This window comes from Sebastes fasciatus, chromosome 3 (genome assembly GCF_043250625.1).
Source record: "Sebastes fasciatus isolate fSebFas1 chromosome 3, fSebFas1.pri, whole genome shotgun sequence".
In the NCBI taxonomy this organism is placed as follows: domain Eukaryota; kingdom Metazoa; phylum Chordata; class Actinopteri; order Perciformes; family Sebastidae; genus Sebastes; species Sebastes fasciatus.
The window spans coordinates 38,215,514-38,233,589 of record NC_133797.1 but is presented as its reverse complement, the minus strand read 5'-3'; the positions used below and the strand labels follow the sequence as shown (position 1 = coordinate 38,233,589).

General features: G+C 36.9%; 2 protein-coding genes across 7 annotated transcripts in view; one reads left to right on the top strand and one right to left on the bottom strand.

Moving 5' to 3' along the window:
• Positions 1-16,954, bottom strand: part of LOC141765014 (B-cell receptor CD22-like) — a 43,257-nt gene extending 26,303 nt beyond the window's left edge. Inside the window, exons 1-8 of one of the 3 annotated variants that reach the window (XM_074630826.1) lie at positions 7,976-8,141; positions 7,660-7,893; positions 7,402-7,506; positions 6,967-7,167; positions 5,226-5,531; positions 4,389-4,736; positions 4,236-4,293; positions 1,927-2,643 (exon numbers count right to left, since the gene is read on the bottom strand). In XM_074630826.1, the coding sequence (XP_074486927.1) occupies positions 2,640-2,643; positions 4,236-4,293; positions 4,389-4,736; positions 5,226-5,531; positions 6,967-7,167; positions 7,402-7,506; positions 7,660-7,893; positions 7,976-8,108 (1,389 nt within the window). In that variant the 5' untranslated portion in view covers positions 8,109-8,141 and the 3' untranslated portion in view covers positions 1,927-2,639. Of the gene's footprint in view, positions 1-1,926; positions 2,644-4,235; positions 4,294-4,388; positions 4,737-5,225; positions 5,532-6,966; positions 7,168-7,401; positions 7,507-7,659; positions 7,894-7,975; positions 8,142-15,219; positions 15,421-15,655; positions 15,761-15,910; positions 16,145-16,230; positions 16,531-16,844 lie in introns of those variants that run through there. The other 2 variants (XM_074630827.1, XM_074630823.1) reach the window with 2 other exon arrangements.
• Positions 1-18,076, top strand: part of LOC141765020 (85/88 kDa calcium-independent phospholipase A2-like) — a 68,708-nt gene that overhangs the window by 25,102 nt on the left and 25,530 nt on the right. The gene's annotated exons all lie outside the window — the stretch shown is intronic.

Below are 18,076 nucleotides of genomic sequence, written 5' to 3'. Positions count from 1 at the left end.
TTCTTCTCTTTATTAACTGGTCAATGATAGTAGTATGATGCTGTAATGATGTACTGTAATACATCTAAAGACCTAGTTACAGCAGAATATGTGAAAATCTTGATGGCTAACATTTTCTTTTATATCAGTCTGCAATTTCCTACAATTTGTCTACAAATGAACACCTACTGTACACTCCTGAAAAACTTTTTTTTTTAACAGATCACAGTTAATTATTATTATTATTATGATATAAGAAAGGATAAACAGTCATTCATACCTGAGATGAACAGGATGAAACCCATAAACACACATCCAGCTCCTGATATCAACATGGCTGCTGTCGTCTTCAGCTTCTAATCAGAAAGGTGATTCTATAATTTAATGACCTTATTACAACTGCTGTGTTTATAAAACCTTTATAAAACATAAAGAATATAAACGGATGATGAAAATCAACAGCAGTCTTCTTCCAGAGACAGAATGGACTGTTGGTCAGTGTGAGGGCGTCTGGAAGACAAACTGCAGCTCTGACACCAAAACGTCACTTCCTTCCTCATTATTATTCTTAGTCAAATAAGAGACCTCTAATGAAGAACCTACAGTATGTAGCGCAGTAGTTATTTGACGTCATATTTTGTCATTTGAGAGGTGTGAGAGCAGAGACATGTGAAGCCGTCTGTGGATGTTCTGTGGTGGAAAAAAAAGCTGTAGACACAAATAACTACGATCTTTTAGTTCATGCATCACATGCAGAGCACCATATATTTTTGAAGGTACAAACTATTTTAGAAAAAACTTTTTTTGCAGTCACAGCTGAGAACCATCCATAACGTAACACAACATGAAGCACACTAAAAACTGCCACACAGAGATGCAACAAGCTTTTCTGGCAAAGTGATCTGTGCTATAGATTAGATGTGGCCAACCAGTCAGACACTGAGAGCCACATCATCACAAAATGCACACACACACATTTCCATTAAGAAGCAATAGTACTTTTTATTTAATTTTATGGCATTTAGCTACAACATTATGCCTAGCAAAGAACGTATGATGCTAAGAAGTGAAAGTCAGTTGTTCGTTCCATTGCAACGTCAGCGCCCAGCAGCAAAGCTACGCTTCCGCCGTAGTGCCGTACAAAAGTAAAGTAAAATGATTTCTATTCTATTGTCATCATTTTAATGTCTCTACTGAAGTGGCCTGTGTTGAGCAGTACAAATATTATAAATATACATATTATAACAATTTACTTACTTATTAAACTTTTTTGCCCGGCTGCTTCCCAGAGGAGCATAAAGTGAGCGATGGACATATAAATGGAAGTTGGTAAAATCCAGCACACAGATTTTGAGCAATCTCAAACTTTTTCATGTCAAGGATCATAACTGGAGTCCACTAGACCACAGACCATGGACGTATAAGAGGTTGTGTCCTGTTCTTTTGCCCTGCGTGTCAGTAAATAGCCTACAACTCCATTAAACTCTGTTGATGTCATGCTACTTGCACTACTAGCTACTGGCCGATAGCCGGTTGTTTGGGAGCAGAGATGTTAATACATCCACCACGGTACAGGCTTACAGCATACAGCCCATGGGTGTATTATAAGATAATAAAAGTGATGAATTACAGCCAATATATCCATTATTACAGCCGCATACAGCTAGCAGGAAGCTGGCAGAACCAGATATGTCTTCTGAGCGTGCAGGACGGTGCAGTCCCGTGGGTCTGATGCACGTTCATTATGCCGAGGAAAATAACTCTGGATTCAGCTGTTAGTTTTACAACTTTTAGGACATGATGATTTTAATGATGGATATTTAAGTGTTCGTACTGGGAAGTTGATTTATCTAAAAAAAAATGATCCTCTGATTTACAGACGTCTCTTTATACATCCATGGACACAAACTCATTGGAGTTTTCAGTCATTTTCAGTGCATTGGCAGCTCCATTTAGTGGCTGTTGTCAAAAAAAGCACCAGAGTTTAGTCTCTGTGCTTCTCCTCTCTTTGTCCCTAGTTGAGACACTGATTCACCTGCCACTAATGGGGCTGTCAACTGATCTGATCTGTGGCCTCTTTGCTTGTAAAACATGGAATCTGTTCTCAAATCGTTGTTGGGAGTTTTCACACAGTGTTGCATGCTGCAGTCTACTCGCTCTTAACTCTTCAGCTGCTCGTCCACTTGCATCCTACACACAGGCAAAGTGCATCACACCTCCTATTTGAAGATGTGTCTTAAAGAGCTCAGGTTTGTTGGCATGATTGTGTTTGTGAAGCTCAGTACTTTTGGGAAACCTGAGGTTCACATTAGCATGGAGTGAACTGAAAAGCTGCTGCATTGTTACAGTGAAGTCTGCTATATCAGGCAGAAAAGTTTCTCATTGCGTTCAGCAGAAACAAAGATGAGCTTGCCCTTATGTTTGCACTTTGCTTTACACTTTCCTGTCCCTGCTATGTTACTTTAGTTATTCTAGTCACTTAAACCTTCAGGGGAGGGTCCCTTACAAAATACCATGATAACAAAGTTTTGTTTAGCGAGAAGGCTCTATGGTGGAGTAGAGATCATCTGTGTGGTCCTCAGAGAAGTGGAGTCTGCCATAGTGATGGTCATCCTGCTCTGCTGATCGAGCTGACATGTTTTCATATATGGAACCGGGGTTTATCTGAGGAGACAAGACAAATAAAATGACTTTACATTCAAAAGTTTGGCTGATCCTCCTATCAGAGCATTATAACGTTCAACTAGAGCTCAATTGATGAGGGGTTTTTGAAGCCTTTTTAGGTATATTTTGCAAATGTTTGGTGGCTTGAAAATGTGTTCACCTATTTAGTGTTTCATCCCAAAGGGTATTTTAGAATAATAAAATAAATGAATAAATACAATAAAAAAATCATAAAAATAAATACGTGAATAAATAAAAGTGGAAATTAAACAGAAGAGTAAATAAATAATGGAATAAATGCAAAGGTATATAAATAAAAAAACAAATTGAAACAAATATCAATTTATGTTTCATTTTATCAATTCATTAATGACTACATTTGTTTTTCATAAATTTTTTGCTACTTTTAATGGCAATGTTTTTCATTTATCGAATCATTTATTCATTTATTTTTTATTTTGGCAGGTTCCATCCTCCATTTATATTATTAAATTAAGATTATTTTAGAAGAAGGATTAATGTATTGGCTCATTAAAACTGTGCAGCGAAAACACTATTTAATTGCAGGTTTTAAATACCTGTCCTATCAGTAGTGAACATCATGACTGGTCGATATCCAATGAATTACAAAAGGCTGATATTTATGGACGACAGAACCTAACAAAATCAGAAATAATTAAATAAATGACTCGATAAATAAATAAATTTGCCACTAAAACTAGAAACAAATTATGTTAATAATAACTGTAGTCCTTAATTAATTGAGAAAATATAAAACATAAATTGATATTTCTGTTTTAATTTGTTTTTTTATGTATTTACCTTTGCATTAATTCCCTTATTTATTAACCCCTTTGTTTAATTTCCACTTTTATTTATTCATGTATATATTTTCATGAATTATTAAACATATACATTTGAAAATAAATATAAAATAAATAAAAAATAAATGCCTGAATAAATAAATAATTATATAATAAATGCAAAAATATATAGATAAAAATGAATGCAAAAATAAATAAATTTACTAAAGAATTCTTTAAAATAATAATAAATAAAAGTGGAAATTAAACAGAAGAGTAAATAAATAAGGGAATTAATACAAAGGTAAATAAATTAAAAAAGCTAATTGAAATAGAAATATCCATTTATGTCACATTTTATCATTTAATTAAACATTTATTTTTACTTACTTTAATGGTATATTTATTTATTTATTTATCGAGTAATTTGTTTATTTAATCATTTGTTTCTTATTTTGGCAGGTTTCGTCCTCCATAGATATTTGCCAATTATATTTTAAAAACGTCTTACTGTAGCTATAAAATGTTGTTTATTAAACAAATAAAAAGCTGAGAGAAAGCATGGAGCAGTGTAGCAGGAACGCGTACAGGTGATGAGCACAACTGAAGAGAAGTCTACAGGATTAGAGGGTTATGATTTAGGTGAGACAGATTAAAAGCTGAGAGGCATAAATTGAAGCTGCTGTCCTGACTGTGAAGAAATGATCATTACTTTTGAAGAAGAGCAGGATAGAAGACAGTGATGTCTCTCTAATGGAGCAGAATAATTGTATAAATCCTGTTTTTTACCTGCTCCATGTTGTGTGATGCTTCAGCTCTTGGAGATTGACTGGAGGTCCTCTTTCTTCTGATTTATGGAATAAATGAATATGTGAGTGAATAAGTGATTTCAGGTTAGTGTGTGAATGTCATTGCTCTGAAACAGAGGACAGTGTTGCTCACCTGATCCAGCAGAAGACAGAGAGGGTATTATAACCAGGAGAGCAGCACAGACTCCTGCAGCTGCTGCTGGTGTCCATTTCCCCCTCATACTCTGGACAGTGAGAGTCTCTTCATGAGAGCTGCTGTTGTTGTGGGTTCTGACAGCACAGGAGTATTTTCCTGCATGCTGACTGCTGACTGGGTCTAGAACCAGGTGTTTGTTTTGGTTCTCTGTCAGGGTCAGAGGTCGACTGTTGAAGAACCAGATGTAGTTTGTGTTGTCAGTCAGAGGACAGCTGGTACTGCAGGTCAGTGTGACTCTCTGGTCCTCCGTCACCACTGCAGAAGGACTAAACTGAACTTTCACACCTGAAAGATGGTTAGAGCGGTCAGTAAATCCTCAGTAAGTCCTCATACCTAAACAATAAAATAGGTTGTTTGTTAGTGTCTTCTAAAACAACCCACATACTGTAAAAGACTCATATACATGTTAAGTTAGGTCTGGTTAAGTTTAAAAACTATGGTACTAGTTAAGGTTAGAGAAAGATCTCCTTCATGCTATAAAGTAACCAGTATTGTGTGTTTGTAGGAGATGGGACATGAACTGTGAACTCTAGTGTCAAAGTCGCATGTTTTGTACACCAACCACCTATCCCAACCTTTAGAAGACAGTAGAAGAAGCAGCAGATTGAATGCATCTCTTCTAATTGAGACAACGCTGAATGTTGTACTGAAAGGCTGATTCATGCTTCATAGAAAACATGAATCAACCTTTTATTGTGCTGACTGCTGGTAGTACATGGTGTGGAACTCAGTAATTCACTACACAAAAATAATGTATTTAATCTTAAGTATTACCTGTGACAACTAAAGTCACTCCATCTTTCTGGAGTCTGAATGTGTATTCTGCTGAGTCATCCTTCTTCAGGTTATTGATTCTCAGGATGTGGTGATTCTTCATATGTTCATGATACGTCACACGACCTGCAATCTCCATTGGCTCTTCAACTTCTTCTTTCCCACTTCTCTTTATTTTATACCATAATTTATCTTTAGGCTGCTGGTTTTCAGAATATTTAATAGAAATGTTCAGTGAAGAACCTTCCAGAGCACAGATTCTCCTGCTGACATAATTCAAACTCCAGCAGTTGCTGTTATTAACACCTGAAATATAGATGAGAAACAAGAGGCAGTTTCACTTTATGTACCTTCTACAGATAAAAGATAAAGATATTTTAATCATAACCAGTGTTGGAAATGAACTGTCCCCCTGTCACTGTGGCTGCTGGATTCTAAAATTAAGGGGTTAGAAAAAATCAATTCACGTATGTATCGCAATTGTTTTTTTTACAATTTTGAAATAGATTTTTTAATGCCAAAATCAATATATTTGCTTTATTTGAGTCTATGTGGAGGTAGAAGGAAGTTACTGCTTTTATTGTTGTAGTCTGAGTAAAGTGACATCATATCCGTTCTGTATCCGTCAACCAAAACAAACCGCAGTGAGCCGAAGTGGGAAAGCAGAAAACGGGGGAGGGTCCGCGTGGATACGACCTGCACCCTCACATTCATATCCAAAGTGGTAAAATCGTCTCCCATATACTGACATTTATGTAAATGCATTCAAACGGCCCCGATGGAGCTGACCATGGATGTATAATCCTAACCCTCACCTACAAAGCCCTCCACCAACTTGCCCCCCCCCTACCTCTCTGACCTCCTCTCCCCTTACCAACCCCAACGGTCCCTCAGATCCACCTCAGCTGGTCTACTTTCAACCCCCAAGTCCAACCTCCGCAGCTTTGGGGACAGAGCATTCTCCAGGGCAGCTCCCAAGCTTTGGAACTCCCTCCCAAAACTCATCAGAGACTCCGATTCCCTCACCATATTCCAGTCCCGCCTCAAGACCCATCTTTTCTCCTCTGCCTACTTGTAGCCCTCCCCCCCTTACCCATTTGTCCGTGTGTATGTTTGAGTGTGCGCCTGTGTATGTCGTTTGTCTCCTGTTTGTCTCACACCGTTTTCCACTCGATAGTGTAAAGCGTCTTTGAGATCTTTAAAAGCGCTATATAAGTTTAATTTATTATTATTATTATTATTATTATATTATAAAGAGAACGGAGCTGATGGGAGAGCTAGCGACCACCTTGGAGAAGTTAGACGTATACACGTGTGACTACATCCGGTTTTCAAAATAAGGTGTTAACAAAGTAAACTGTATATTAAAATTACATATATAGAAATAAGATTGATTTGATAATAACAAAAATCGCAATTAATCATAATATTGAATCACAATACTTATAGAATCGCTATACTAAAAAATCGCAATACATATCAAATCGGCACCCAAGTATCTTGATAGTATCGAATCAGGAGATAGGTGTATCGTACCAGCTCTATCCAAAATCTACCAGCTCAATAGAGTATCATTGTTTTTTTTGGCAGGTGAGTGAAGAAAATCTAGCAGCCACTTGCATATTTTACCAGCATTTGTCTGGTGTTCATTTCCAACCCTGATCATAACACTACAAAAACAATATTAAATCAATCAATCAATATTAAATTAATAAAATTAAAATTATTGGTTTGTACTCACAGATTTCAGCAGAGCGCAGATCCTCACGGCCTTTTACAGCACAGGAGAAACTTTCAGTAGCAGTGGTGGGAACTATAAACTCTTTCTTTCTCACTAAAGAGCTGCTCTCATACAATATTAAGGCAGTTAGAGGACAGCTGGAGTTACAGGTCAGTCCGACATGGTCTGGTTTTGCTGCAGGACTCATTTGAACATGTACTTCTGTTGGGAGATGACAAATACATTTTAATCAGTTGTTCGATTAAATCAATTAATAACTATATACATTATTAAATATAAACTCAAAGCATGGTTTATCCAGAAAGAGAGAAGGTGTAAAACTGTGGTTGTTGTGCTTTTAACTTTTAAATGCAAATTAGAGATGAAAAGAGCAAAGATATGTCTTAGAGGTGTGGGGGTAGGAGGTGTGTTTGTGGATGTTTCTGTAAACTCAACCTGTTGGATATGTGATGGAGCAGGGCTCATCCTCTGATGTCTGCTGAGAAGAACACATTGTCCCTTTAGCATAGGTCACTTTAAAGCAGGTCGATGAGACAGAATCTGGACAAAAATAAAAGAGATACCTTATTTATATTTGTGATGGTCAGATGTATTGTCTGTTGTTGTTTCTCAATGATTCCACTTTTCTTGAAAGTGTAACTTGTTAGACTACAGGCTGTGTAACATGATGAGGAGCTGATGGTTGTCACTCACCCACTGAGACTCGAGGGGCTCTGAGGTCCTCGTAGCCTTTGATAGCACAGGAGTATGTGACTGCTTCCTCACTGCTGACCATCTGTTGGTACCAGGGAGACCAGTCCTGATAGAGGAACTCTCTGTTCTTGTACCAGATGTAGACTGCAGGGTTTTCAGTCAGAGGACAGCTGGTGCTACATATCAGAGTTGCTGTCTGTCCCTCTGTGGTGGGAATCACCTTCACCTGCAGGTCTGGGATCATCATGGTGTTAAAAATAAGAATTCATTTACTGATATTAGTTTTAAAATAGTAAAATACTGACAGCCACTGTACCTGCAACACGGAGCCAAGTTCTGTTTTCCTTGCAGATTTCTGGTTTGTCAGTAGTTTCTCTGCAGCAGTAAAAGTTTCTATCCCTCTCTGTCAGATCTTTGATTGTCAGAGTGAAGTTACTCTCTGCAGACATGTTGTATGTTACACGATTTCCATCTGCAGAGATCTCATTTTCGGATTTACCCGAGTATCCAGTGTACCATTTCATTGTTGAAGTGGGATGTTGAGCTGAGCAGGGCAGATCCACTGATGAACCTTTTAAGGCACAGATGCTGTTTGTTCGTACCTGAACCCCTTTAACAGAAGATTTCATCAGCAAACATCTGGACACATTTAAACTTCTTGTAACATTCTTCTCTTTATTAACTGGTCAATGATAGTAGTATGATGCTGTAATGATGTACTGTAATACATCTAAAGACCTAGTTACAGCAGAATATGTGAAAATCTTGATGGCTAACATTTTCTTTTATATCAGTCTGCAATTTCCTACAATTTGTCTACAAATGAACACCTACTGTACACTCCTGAAAAACTTTTTTTTTTAACAGATCACAGTTAATTATTATTATTATTATGATATAAGAAAGGATAAACAGTCATTCATACCTGAGATGAACAGGATGAAACCCATAAACACACATCCAGCTCCTGATATCAACATGGCTGCTGTCGTCTTCAGCTTCTAATCAGAAAGGTGATTCTATAATTTAATGACCTTATTACAACTGCTGTGTTTATAAAACCTTTATAAAACATAAAGAATATAAACGGATGATGAAAATCAACAGCAGTCTTCTTCCAGAGACAGAATGGACTGTTGGTCAGTGTGAGGGCGTCTGGAAGACAAACTGCAGCTCTGACACCAAAACGTCACTTCCTTCCTCATTATTATTCTTAGTCAAATAAGAGACCTCTAATGAAGAACCTACAGTATGTAGCGCAGTAGTTATTTGACGTCATATTTTGTCATTTGAGAGGTGTGAGAGCAGAGACATGTGAAGCCGTCTGTGGATGTTCTGTGGTGGAAAAAAAAGCTGTAGACACAAATAACTACGATCTTTTAGTTCATGCATCACATGCAGAGCACCATATATTTTTGAAGGTACAAACTATTTTAGAAAAAACTTTTTTTGCAGTCACAGCTGAGAACCATCCATAACGTAACACAACATGAAGCACACTAAAAACTGCCACACAGAGATGCAACAAGCTTTTCTGGCAAAGTGATCTGTGCTATAGATTAGATGTGGCCAACCAGTCAGACACTGAGAGCCACATCATCACAAAATGCACACACACACATTTCCATTAAGAAGCAATAGTACTTTTTATTTAATTTTATGGCATTTAGCTACAACATTATGCCTAGCAAAGAACGTATGATGCTAAGAAGTGAAAGTCAGTTGTTCGTTCCATTGCAACGTCAGCGCCCAGCAGCAAAGCTACGCTTCCGCCGTAGTGCCGTACAAAAGTAAAGTAAAATGATTTCTATTCTATTGTCATCATTTTAATGTCTCTACTGAAGTGGCCTGTGTTGAGCAGTACAAATATTATAAATATACATATTATAACAATTTACTTACTTATTAAACTTTTTTGCCCGGCTGCTTCCCAGAGGAGCATAAAGTGAGCGATGGACATATAAATGGAAGTTGGTAAAATCCAGCACACAGATTTTGAGCAATCTCAAACTTTTTCATGTCAAGGATCATAACTGGAGTCCACTAGACCACAGACCATGGACGTATAAGAGGTTGTGTCCTGTTCTTTTGCCCTGCGTGTCAGTAAATAGCCTACAACTCCATTAAACTCTGTTGATGTCATGCTACTTGCACTACTAGCTACTGGCCGATAGCCGGTTGTTTGGGAGCAGAGATGTTAATACATCCACCACGGTACAGGCTTACAGCATACAGCCCATGGGTGTATTATAAGATAATAAAAGTGATGAATTACAGCCAATATATCCATTATTACAGCCGCATACAGCTAGCAGGAAGCTGGCAGAACCAGATATGTCTTCTGAGCGTGCAGGACGGTGCAGTCCCGTGGGTCTGATGCACGTTCATTATGCCGAGGAAAATAACTCTGGATTCAGCTGTTAGTTTTACAACTTTTAGGACATGATGATTTTAATGATGGATATTTAAGTGTTCGTACTGGGAAGTTGATTTATCTAAAAAAAAATGATCCTCTGATTTACAGACGTCTCTTTATACATCCATGGACACAAACTCATTGGAGTTTTCAGTCATTTTCAGTGCATTGGCAGCTCCATTTAGTGGCTGTTGTCAAAAAAAGCACCAGAGTTTAGTCTCTGTGCTTCTCCTCTCTTTGTCCCTAGTTGAGACACTGATTCACCTGCCACTAATGGGGCTGTCAACTGATCTGATCTGTGGCCTCTTTGCTTGTAAAACATGGAATCTGTTCTCAAATCGTTGTTGGGAGTTTTCACACAGTGTTGCATGCTGCAGTCTACTCGCTCTTAACTCTTCAGCTGCTCGTCCACTTGCATCCTACACACAGGCAAAGTGCATCACACCTCCTATTTGAAGATGTGTCTTAAAGAGCTCAGGTTTGTTGGCATGATTGTGTTTGTGAAGCTCAGTACTTTTGGGAAACCTGAGGTTCACATTAGCATGGAGTGAACTGAAAAGCTGCTGCATTGTTACAGTGAAGTCTGCTATATCAGGCAGAAAAGTTTCTCATTGCGTTCAGCAGAAACAAAGATGAGCTTGCCCTTATGTTTGCACTTTGCTTTACACTTTCCTGTCCCTGCTATGTTACTTTAGTTATTCTAGTCACTTAAACCTTCAGGGGAGGGTCCCTTACAAAATACCATGATAACAAAGTTTTGTTTAGCGAGAAGGCTCTATGGTGGAGTAGAGATCATCTGTGTGGTCCTCAGAGAAGTGGAGTCTGCCATAGTGATGGTCATCCTGCTCTGCTGATCGAGCTGACATGTTTTCATATATGGAACCGGGGTTTATCTGAGGAGACAAGACAAATAAAATGACTTTACATTCAAAAGTTTGGCTGATCCTCCTATCAGAGCATTATAACGTTCAACTAGAGCTCAATTGATGAGGGGTTTTTGAAGCCTTTTTAGGTATATTTTGCAAATGTTTGGTGGCTTGAAAATGTGTTCACCTATTTAGTGTTTCATCCCAAAGGGTATTTTAGAATAATAAAATAAATGAATAAATACAATAAAAAAATCATAAAAATAAATACGTGAATAAATAAAAGTGGAAATTAAACAGAAGAGTAAATAAATAATGGAATAAATGCAAAGGTATATAAATAAAAAAACAAATTGAAACAAATATCAATTTATGTTTCATTTTATCAATTCATTAATGACTACATTTGTTTTTCATAAATTTTTTGCTACTTTTAATGGCAATGTTTTTCATTTATCGAATCATTTATTCATTTATTTTTTATTTTGGCAGGTTCCATCCTCCATTTATATTATTAAATTAAGATTATTTTAGAAGAAGGATTAATGTATTGGCTCATTAAAACTGTGCAGCGAAAACACTATTTAATTGCAGGTTTTAAATACCTGTCCTATCAGTAGTGAACATCATGACTGGTCGATATCCAATGAATTACAAAAGGCTGATATTTATGGACGACAGAACCTAACAAAATCAGAAATAATTAAATAAATGACTCGATAAATAAATAAATTTGCCACTAAAACTAGAAACAAATTATGTTAATAATAACTGTAGTCCTTAATTAATTGAGAAAATATAAAACATAAATTGATATTTCTGTTTTAATTTGTTTTTTTATGTATTTACCTTTGCATTAATTCCCTTATTTATTAACCCCTTTGTTTAATTTCCACTTTTATTTATTCATGTATATATTTTCATGAATTATTAAACATATACATTTGAAAATAAATATAAAATAAATAAAAAATAAATGCCTGAATAAATAAATAATTATATAATAAATGCAAAAATATATAGATAAAAATGAATGCAAAAATAAATAAATTTACTAAAGAATTCTTTAAAATAATAATAAATAAAAGTGGAAATTAAACAGAAGAGTAAATAAATAAGGGAATTAATACAAAGGTAAATAAATTAAAAAAGCTAATTGAAATAGAAATATCCATTTATGTCACATTTTATCATTTAATTAAACATTTATTTTTACTTACTTTAATGGTATATTTATTTATTTATTTATCGAGTAATTTGTTTATTTAATCATTTGTTTCTTATTTTGGCAGGTTTCGTCCTCCATAGATATTTGCCAATTATATTTTAAAAACGTCTTACTGTAGCTATAAAATGTTGTTTATTAAACAAATAAAAAGCTGAGAGAAAGCATGGAGCAGTGTAGCAGGAACGCGTACAGGTGATGAGCACAACTGAAGAGAAGTCTACAGGATTAGAGGGTTATGATTTAGGTGAGACAGATTAAAAGCTGAGAGGCATAAATTGAAGCTGCTGTCCTGACTGTGAAGAAATGATCATTACTTTTGAAGAAGAGCAGGATAGAAGACAGTGATGTCTCTCTAATGGAGCAGAATAATTGTATAAATCCTGTTTTTTACCTGCTCCATGTTGTGTGATGCTTCAGCTCTTGGAGATTGACTGGAGGTCCTCTTTCTTCTGATTTATGGAATAAATGAATATGTGAGTGAATAAGTGATTTCAGGTTAGTGTGTGAATGTCATTGCTCTGAAACAGAGGACAGTGTTGCTCACCTGATCCAGCAGAAGACAGAGAGGGTATTATAACCAGGAGAGCAGCACAGACTCCTGCAGCTGCTGCTGGTGTCCATTTCCCCCTCATACTCTGGACAGTGAGAGTCTCTTCATGAGAGCTGCTGTTGTTGTGGGTTCTGACAGCACAGGAGTATTTTCCTGCATGCTGACTGCTGACTGGGTCTAGAACCAGGTGTTTGTTTTGGTTCTCTGTCAGGGTCAGAGGTCGACTGTTGAAGAACCAGATGTAGTTTGTGTTGTCAGTCAGAGGACAGCTGGTACTGCAGGTCAGTGTGACTCTCTGGTCCTCCGTCACCACTGCAGAAGGACTAAACTGAACTTTCACACCTGAAAGATGGTTAGAGCGGTCAGTAAATCCTCAGTAAGTCCTCATACCTAAACAATATAATTGGATGTTTGTCAGTGTCTTCTTAAAAAACCCACATACTGTAAAAGACTCATATACATGTTAAGTTAGGTCTGGTTAAGTTTAAAAACGATGGTACTAGTTAAGGTTAGAGAAAGATCTCCTTCATGCTATAAAGTAAAGACGTGAACTCTAGTGTCAAAGTTGCATGTTCTGTACATCCAACAAGACAACGTTGAATGACTGACAGGCCATTTCATGCTTCATGGAATACATGAATCATGAATCAGCCTTTTATTGTGCTGACTGCTGGTAGTACATGGTGTGGAAGTCAATAATTCACTATACAAAAATAATGTATTTAATCTAAAGTATTACCTGTGACAATTAAAGTCACTCCAGGTTTCCATCGTTCATCATCTTTCTGGAGTGTGAATGTGTATTCTGCTGAGTCATCCTTCTTCAGGTTATTGATTCTCAGGATGTGGTGATTCTTCATGTTGTCATGATATGTCACACGACGACCTGCAGTCTCAATCAGCTCTTCAGCTTCTTCTCTCCCACTTCTCTTTATTTTATACCATAATTTATATTTTGGCTGCTGGTTCTCAGGATATTCACCAGAAATGTTCAGTGAAGAACCTTCCAGAGCACAGATTCTCCTGCTGACATAATTCACACTCCAGCAGGTGCTGTTATCAATACCTGAAATATATATGAGACAAGAGGCAGATTCACTTTAAGTACCTTCTACAGATAAAAGATAAAGATATTTAAATCATAACCAGTGTTGGAAATTAACTTTTTTGTCCACCTGTCACTGTGGCTGCTGGATTCTAAAATTAAGGAGTGAGAAAAAAATTGATTCACCTATGCACGCACTTTTTTTTTCTTTACAAGTTTGAAATTGATTTTTTAATGCCAGAATCTATATATTTGCTTAATTTGAGTCTGTGTGGAGGTAGAAGGAAGTTACCGCTTTTATTGTTGTAGTCTGAGTAATGATCATGATGATTTAATGTCAGCAAGCCAAAGCGAGAAAGTAGAAAATGGCGGAGGGTCTGCGTGGATACGACCTGCACCCTCCCATTTTAAATCCAGCGTGGTAAACACTACACATTCAGTAAAGTATGGAAACACTTTGGGTTTCACACATTGACAGGAAAAGCAGAGCTAGAGATCACGGCTTAAGCTGCATGCTAACTCTGTCATGGACAGGAAACGTTATCGTATCGCGGTAACGCGCGGTCGAGCCGGCCGTCACTCTCCTCTCTGTGGTCAAATGGGCCGACGCTACAACTGTAGAGCTCCCATATACTGACATTTATGTTAAATGCATTCAAACGGCCCCGATGGAGCCGACCATGGATGTATAAAGAGAACAGAGCTGACGGGAGAGCTAGAGACCACCTTGGAGAAGTTAGACGAAGTATACACGTGGGACTACGTCCAGTTTTCAAAATAAGGTGTTAAGGGAACTGTATATACAAAATACAAATATGGAAATAAGATTAATTAGATTATATTCACCAGAAGTATAAAACATTACATGTGTCTTATAAATTAAAAAGAAAATTCCACTAACTTGTGAGGGAAATGTTTTTATTCTTTGATTTTTGTGTTGCTGGAAAAAAATTCATAAATAATTCCTGACAATGAGTGATTTATTTGACTTCAGGACATCTCTGACTACATACATGCTGAAAATTAAACATTTTTACAGTATTAATTTAGATATTAAATTCCCACATCCCTAGAAGTGTATGATTCAACTTTTCCCCATGGTTTAGTGTTAAAAAAGTTATCAAAAATCACAAGAAATCTTAATATTGAGTTGCAATACTTATAGAATTGCTATACCTAAAAATCACAATACATATCAAATCGGCACCCAAGTATCATGATTGTATGGAATCAGGAGATAGGTGTATCATACCAGCTCTATCCAAAATCTACCAGCCACTCAATAGAGTACCATTGTTTTTTTGGCTGGTGAGTGAAGCAAATCTAGCATAACACTACAAATAAAAATATTAAATCAATCAATCAATATTAAAATCATCATATTTCTCATTGCCATTTGTACACCATTAACACAAATATCCAATTTTATAAGTTTATAAGTTGGTTCGTACTCACAGATTTCAGCAGAGTGCAGATCCTCATGGCCTTTTACAGCACAGGAGAAACTTTCAGCAGCAGTGGTGGGAACTATAACCTCTTTCGTTATCACTAAATTGCTGCTCTTATACCATATAAAGGCAGTTGGAGGACAGCTGGAGTTACAGGTCACTCTGACATGGTCTGATGTGGCTGCAGGACTCATTTGAACATGTACTTCTGTTGGGAGATAACAAATACATTTTTCATCAGTTGTTTGATTAAATCAATTAATAAATATATACATTATTAAATATAAACTCAAAGCATGGTTTATCCAGAAAGAGAGAAGGTGTAAAACTGTGGTTGTTGTGCTTTTAACTTTTAAATGCAAATTAGAGATGAAAAGAGCAAAGATATGTCTTAGAGGTGTGGGGGTAGGAGGTGTGTTTGTGGATGTTTCTGTAAACTCAACCTGTTGGATATGTGATGGAGCAGGGCTCATCCTCTGATGTCTGCTGAGAAGAACACATCCTCCCTTTAGCATAGGTCACTTTAAAGCAGGTCGATGAGACAGAATCTGGACAAAAATAAAAGAGATACCTTATTTATATTTGTGATGGTCAGATGTATTGTGTGTTGTTTCTCAATGATTACATTTTTCTTAACAGTGTAACTTGTTAGACTCCAGGTTGTGTAACATGATGAGGAGCTGATGGTTGTCACTCACCCACTGAGACTTGAGGGGCTCTGAGATCCTCGTAGCCTTTGATAGCACAGGAGTATGTGACTGCTTCCTCACTGCTGACCAGCTGTTGGTACCAGGGAGACCAGTCCTGATAGAGGAACTCTCTGTTCTTGTACCAGATGTAGACTGCAGGGTTTTCAGTCAGAGGACAGCTGGTGCTACATATCAGAGTTACTGTCTGTCCCTCTGTGGTGGGAATCACCTTCACCTGCAGGTCTGGGATGATGGCGTTGAATTAGACTTCATATTGTTATTATTCTTAAAGTAATACATTAGTAATAAAGAAGTGGCAACCACTGTACCTGCAACACAGAGCTGAATTCTGTTTCCCCAGCATTTTTCTGGTTTGTCAGTTTCTCCGCAGCAGTAATTGTTTCCATCCCTCTCTGTCAGATCTTTGATTGTCAGAGTGAAGTTACTCTCTGCAGACATGTTGTACGTTACATGATTTCCATCTGCAGAGATGTCATTCAGAGTGTACTTGTAGCCAATCCAGTGTCCAGTGTACCATTTCATGGTTGAAGTGGGATGTTGAGCTGAGCAGGGCAGATCCACTGATGAACCTTTTAAGGCACAGATGCTGTTTGTTCGTACCTGAAACCCTTTAACAGAAGATTTCATCAGCAAACATCTGGACACATTTATACTTCTTGTAACATTCTTCTCTTTACTAACTGGTCAATGATAGTAGTATGATGCTATAATGATGTACTGTAATACATCTAAAGACCTAGTTACAGCAGAATATGTGAAAATCTTGATGGCTAACATTTTCTTTTATATCAGTCTGCAATTTCCTACAATTTGTCTACAAATGAACACCTACTGTACACTCCTGAAAAACTTTTTTTTTAACAGATCACAGTTTATTATTATTATTATTATTATATAAGAAAGGATAAACAGTCATTCATACCTGAGATGAACAGGATGAAACCCATAAACACACATCCAGCTCCTGATATCAACATGGCTGCTGTCGTCTTCAGCTTCTAATCAGAAAGGTGATTCTATAATTTAAGGACCTTATTACAACTGTTGTTTTTATAAAACCTTTATAAAAATATAGTATATAAACGGATGAAGAAAATCAACAGCAGTCTTCTTCCAGAGACAGAATGGACTGTTGGTCAGTGTGAGGGCGGCTGGAAGACAAACTGCAGCTCTGACACCAAAACGTCACTTCCTTCCTGAGACTTCTAGTGCAGAACCTAAATAGCACAGTAGTTATTTGATGTCATGTTTTGTCATTGAAAACTTTGACTTTAACTTCACTCTGTATTTAATCCAAATTATTATTGTTTTGTATTGTTACATGGTGACAGAGTGTCTTCATGCAACATGCATTAGGAGTAAATTACATTATGTTTTCATCATGTCAAAGTTCTCAGAGTGAGAACAGAGACACGTGAAGCCGTCTGTGGTTTTTTTGTGGTAGAAAAAAAAGCTGCAGCCACAAATAGCTACGATCTTTTAGTTCAGCTCATCACATGCAGAGCACCATACATTTTTGACAGTAAAAACTGTTTAACAAAAACCTTTTTTTGCAGTAACAGCTGAGAATCCTCCATAACGTAACATAACATGAAGCACACTAGAAAACTGCCATACAGTGATGCAACAAGCTTTTCTGGCAAAGTGATCTGTGCTAAAGATTAGATGTGGCCAACCAGTCAGACACTGAGAGTCACATCATCACAAAATGCACACGCACACATTTCCATTAAGAAGCAATTGTATTTTTATTTTATTTTCTTGCATTTAGCTACAACATTATGCCTAACAAAGAATGTATGTCGTTAAGAAGTGAAAGTCAATTGTTCGTTCCATTGCAACGTCAGCGCCCAGCAGCAAAGCTACGCTTCCGCCGAATTGCCGTACAAAAGTAAAGCAAAATGATTTCTATTCTATTGTCATCATTTTAATGTCTCTGCTGAAATGGCCCGTGTTGAGCAGTACAAATATTATAAATACACATACTATTATAACAATTTACTTACTTACTTATTAAACTTTTTTACCCGGCTGCTTCCCAGAGGAGCATAAAGTGAGCGATGGACATAAATGGAAGTTGGTAAAATCCAGCACACAGATTTTGAGAACAATCTCAAACCAGGGATGTATAAAAGGTTGTGTCCTGTTCTTTTG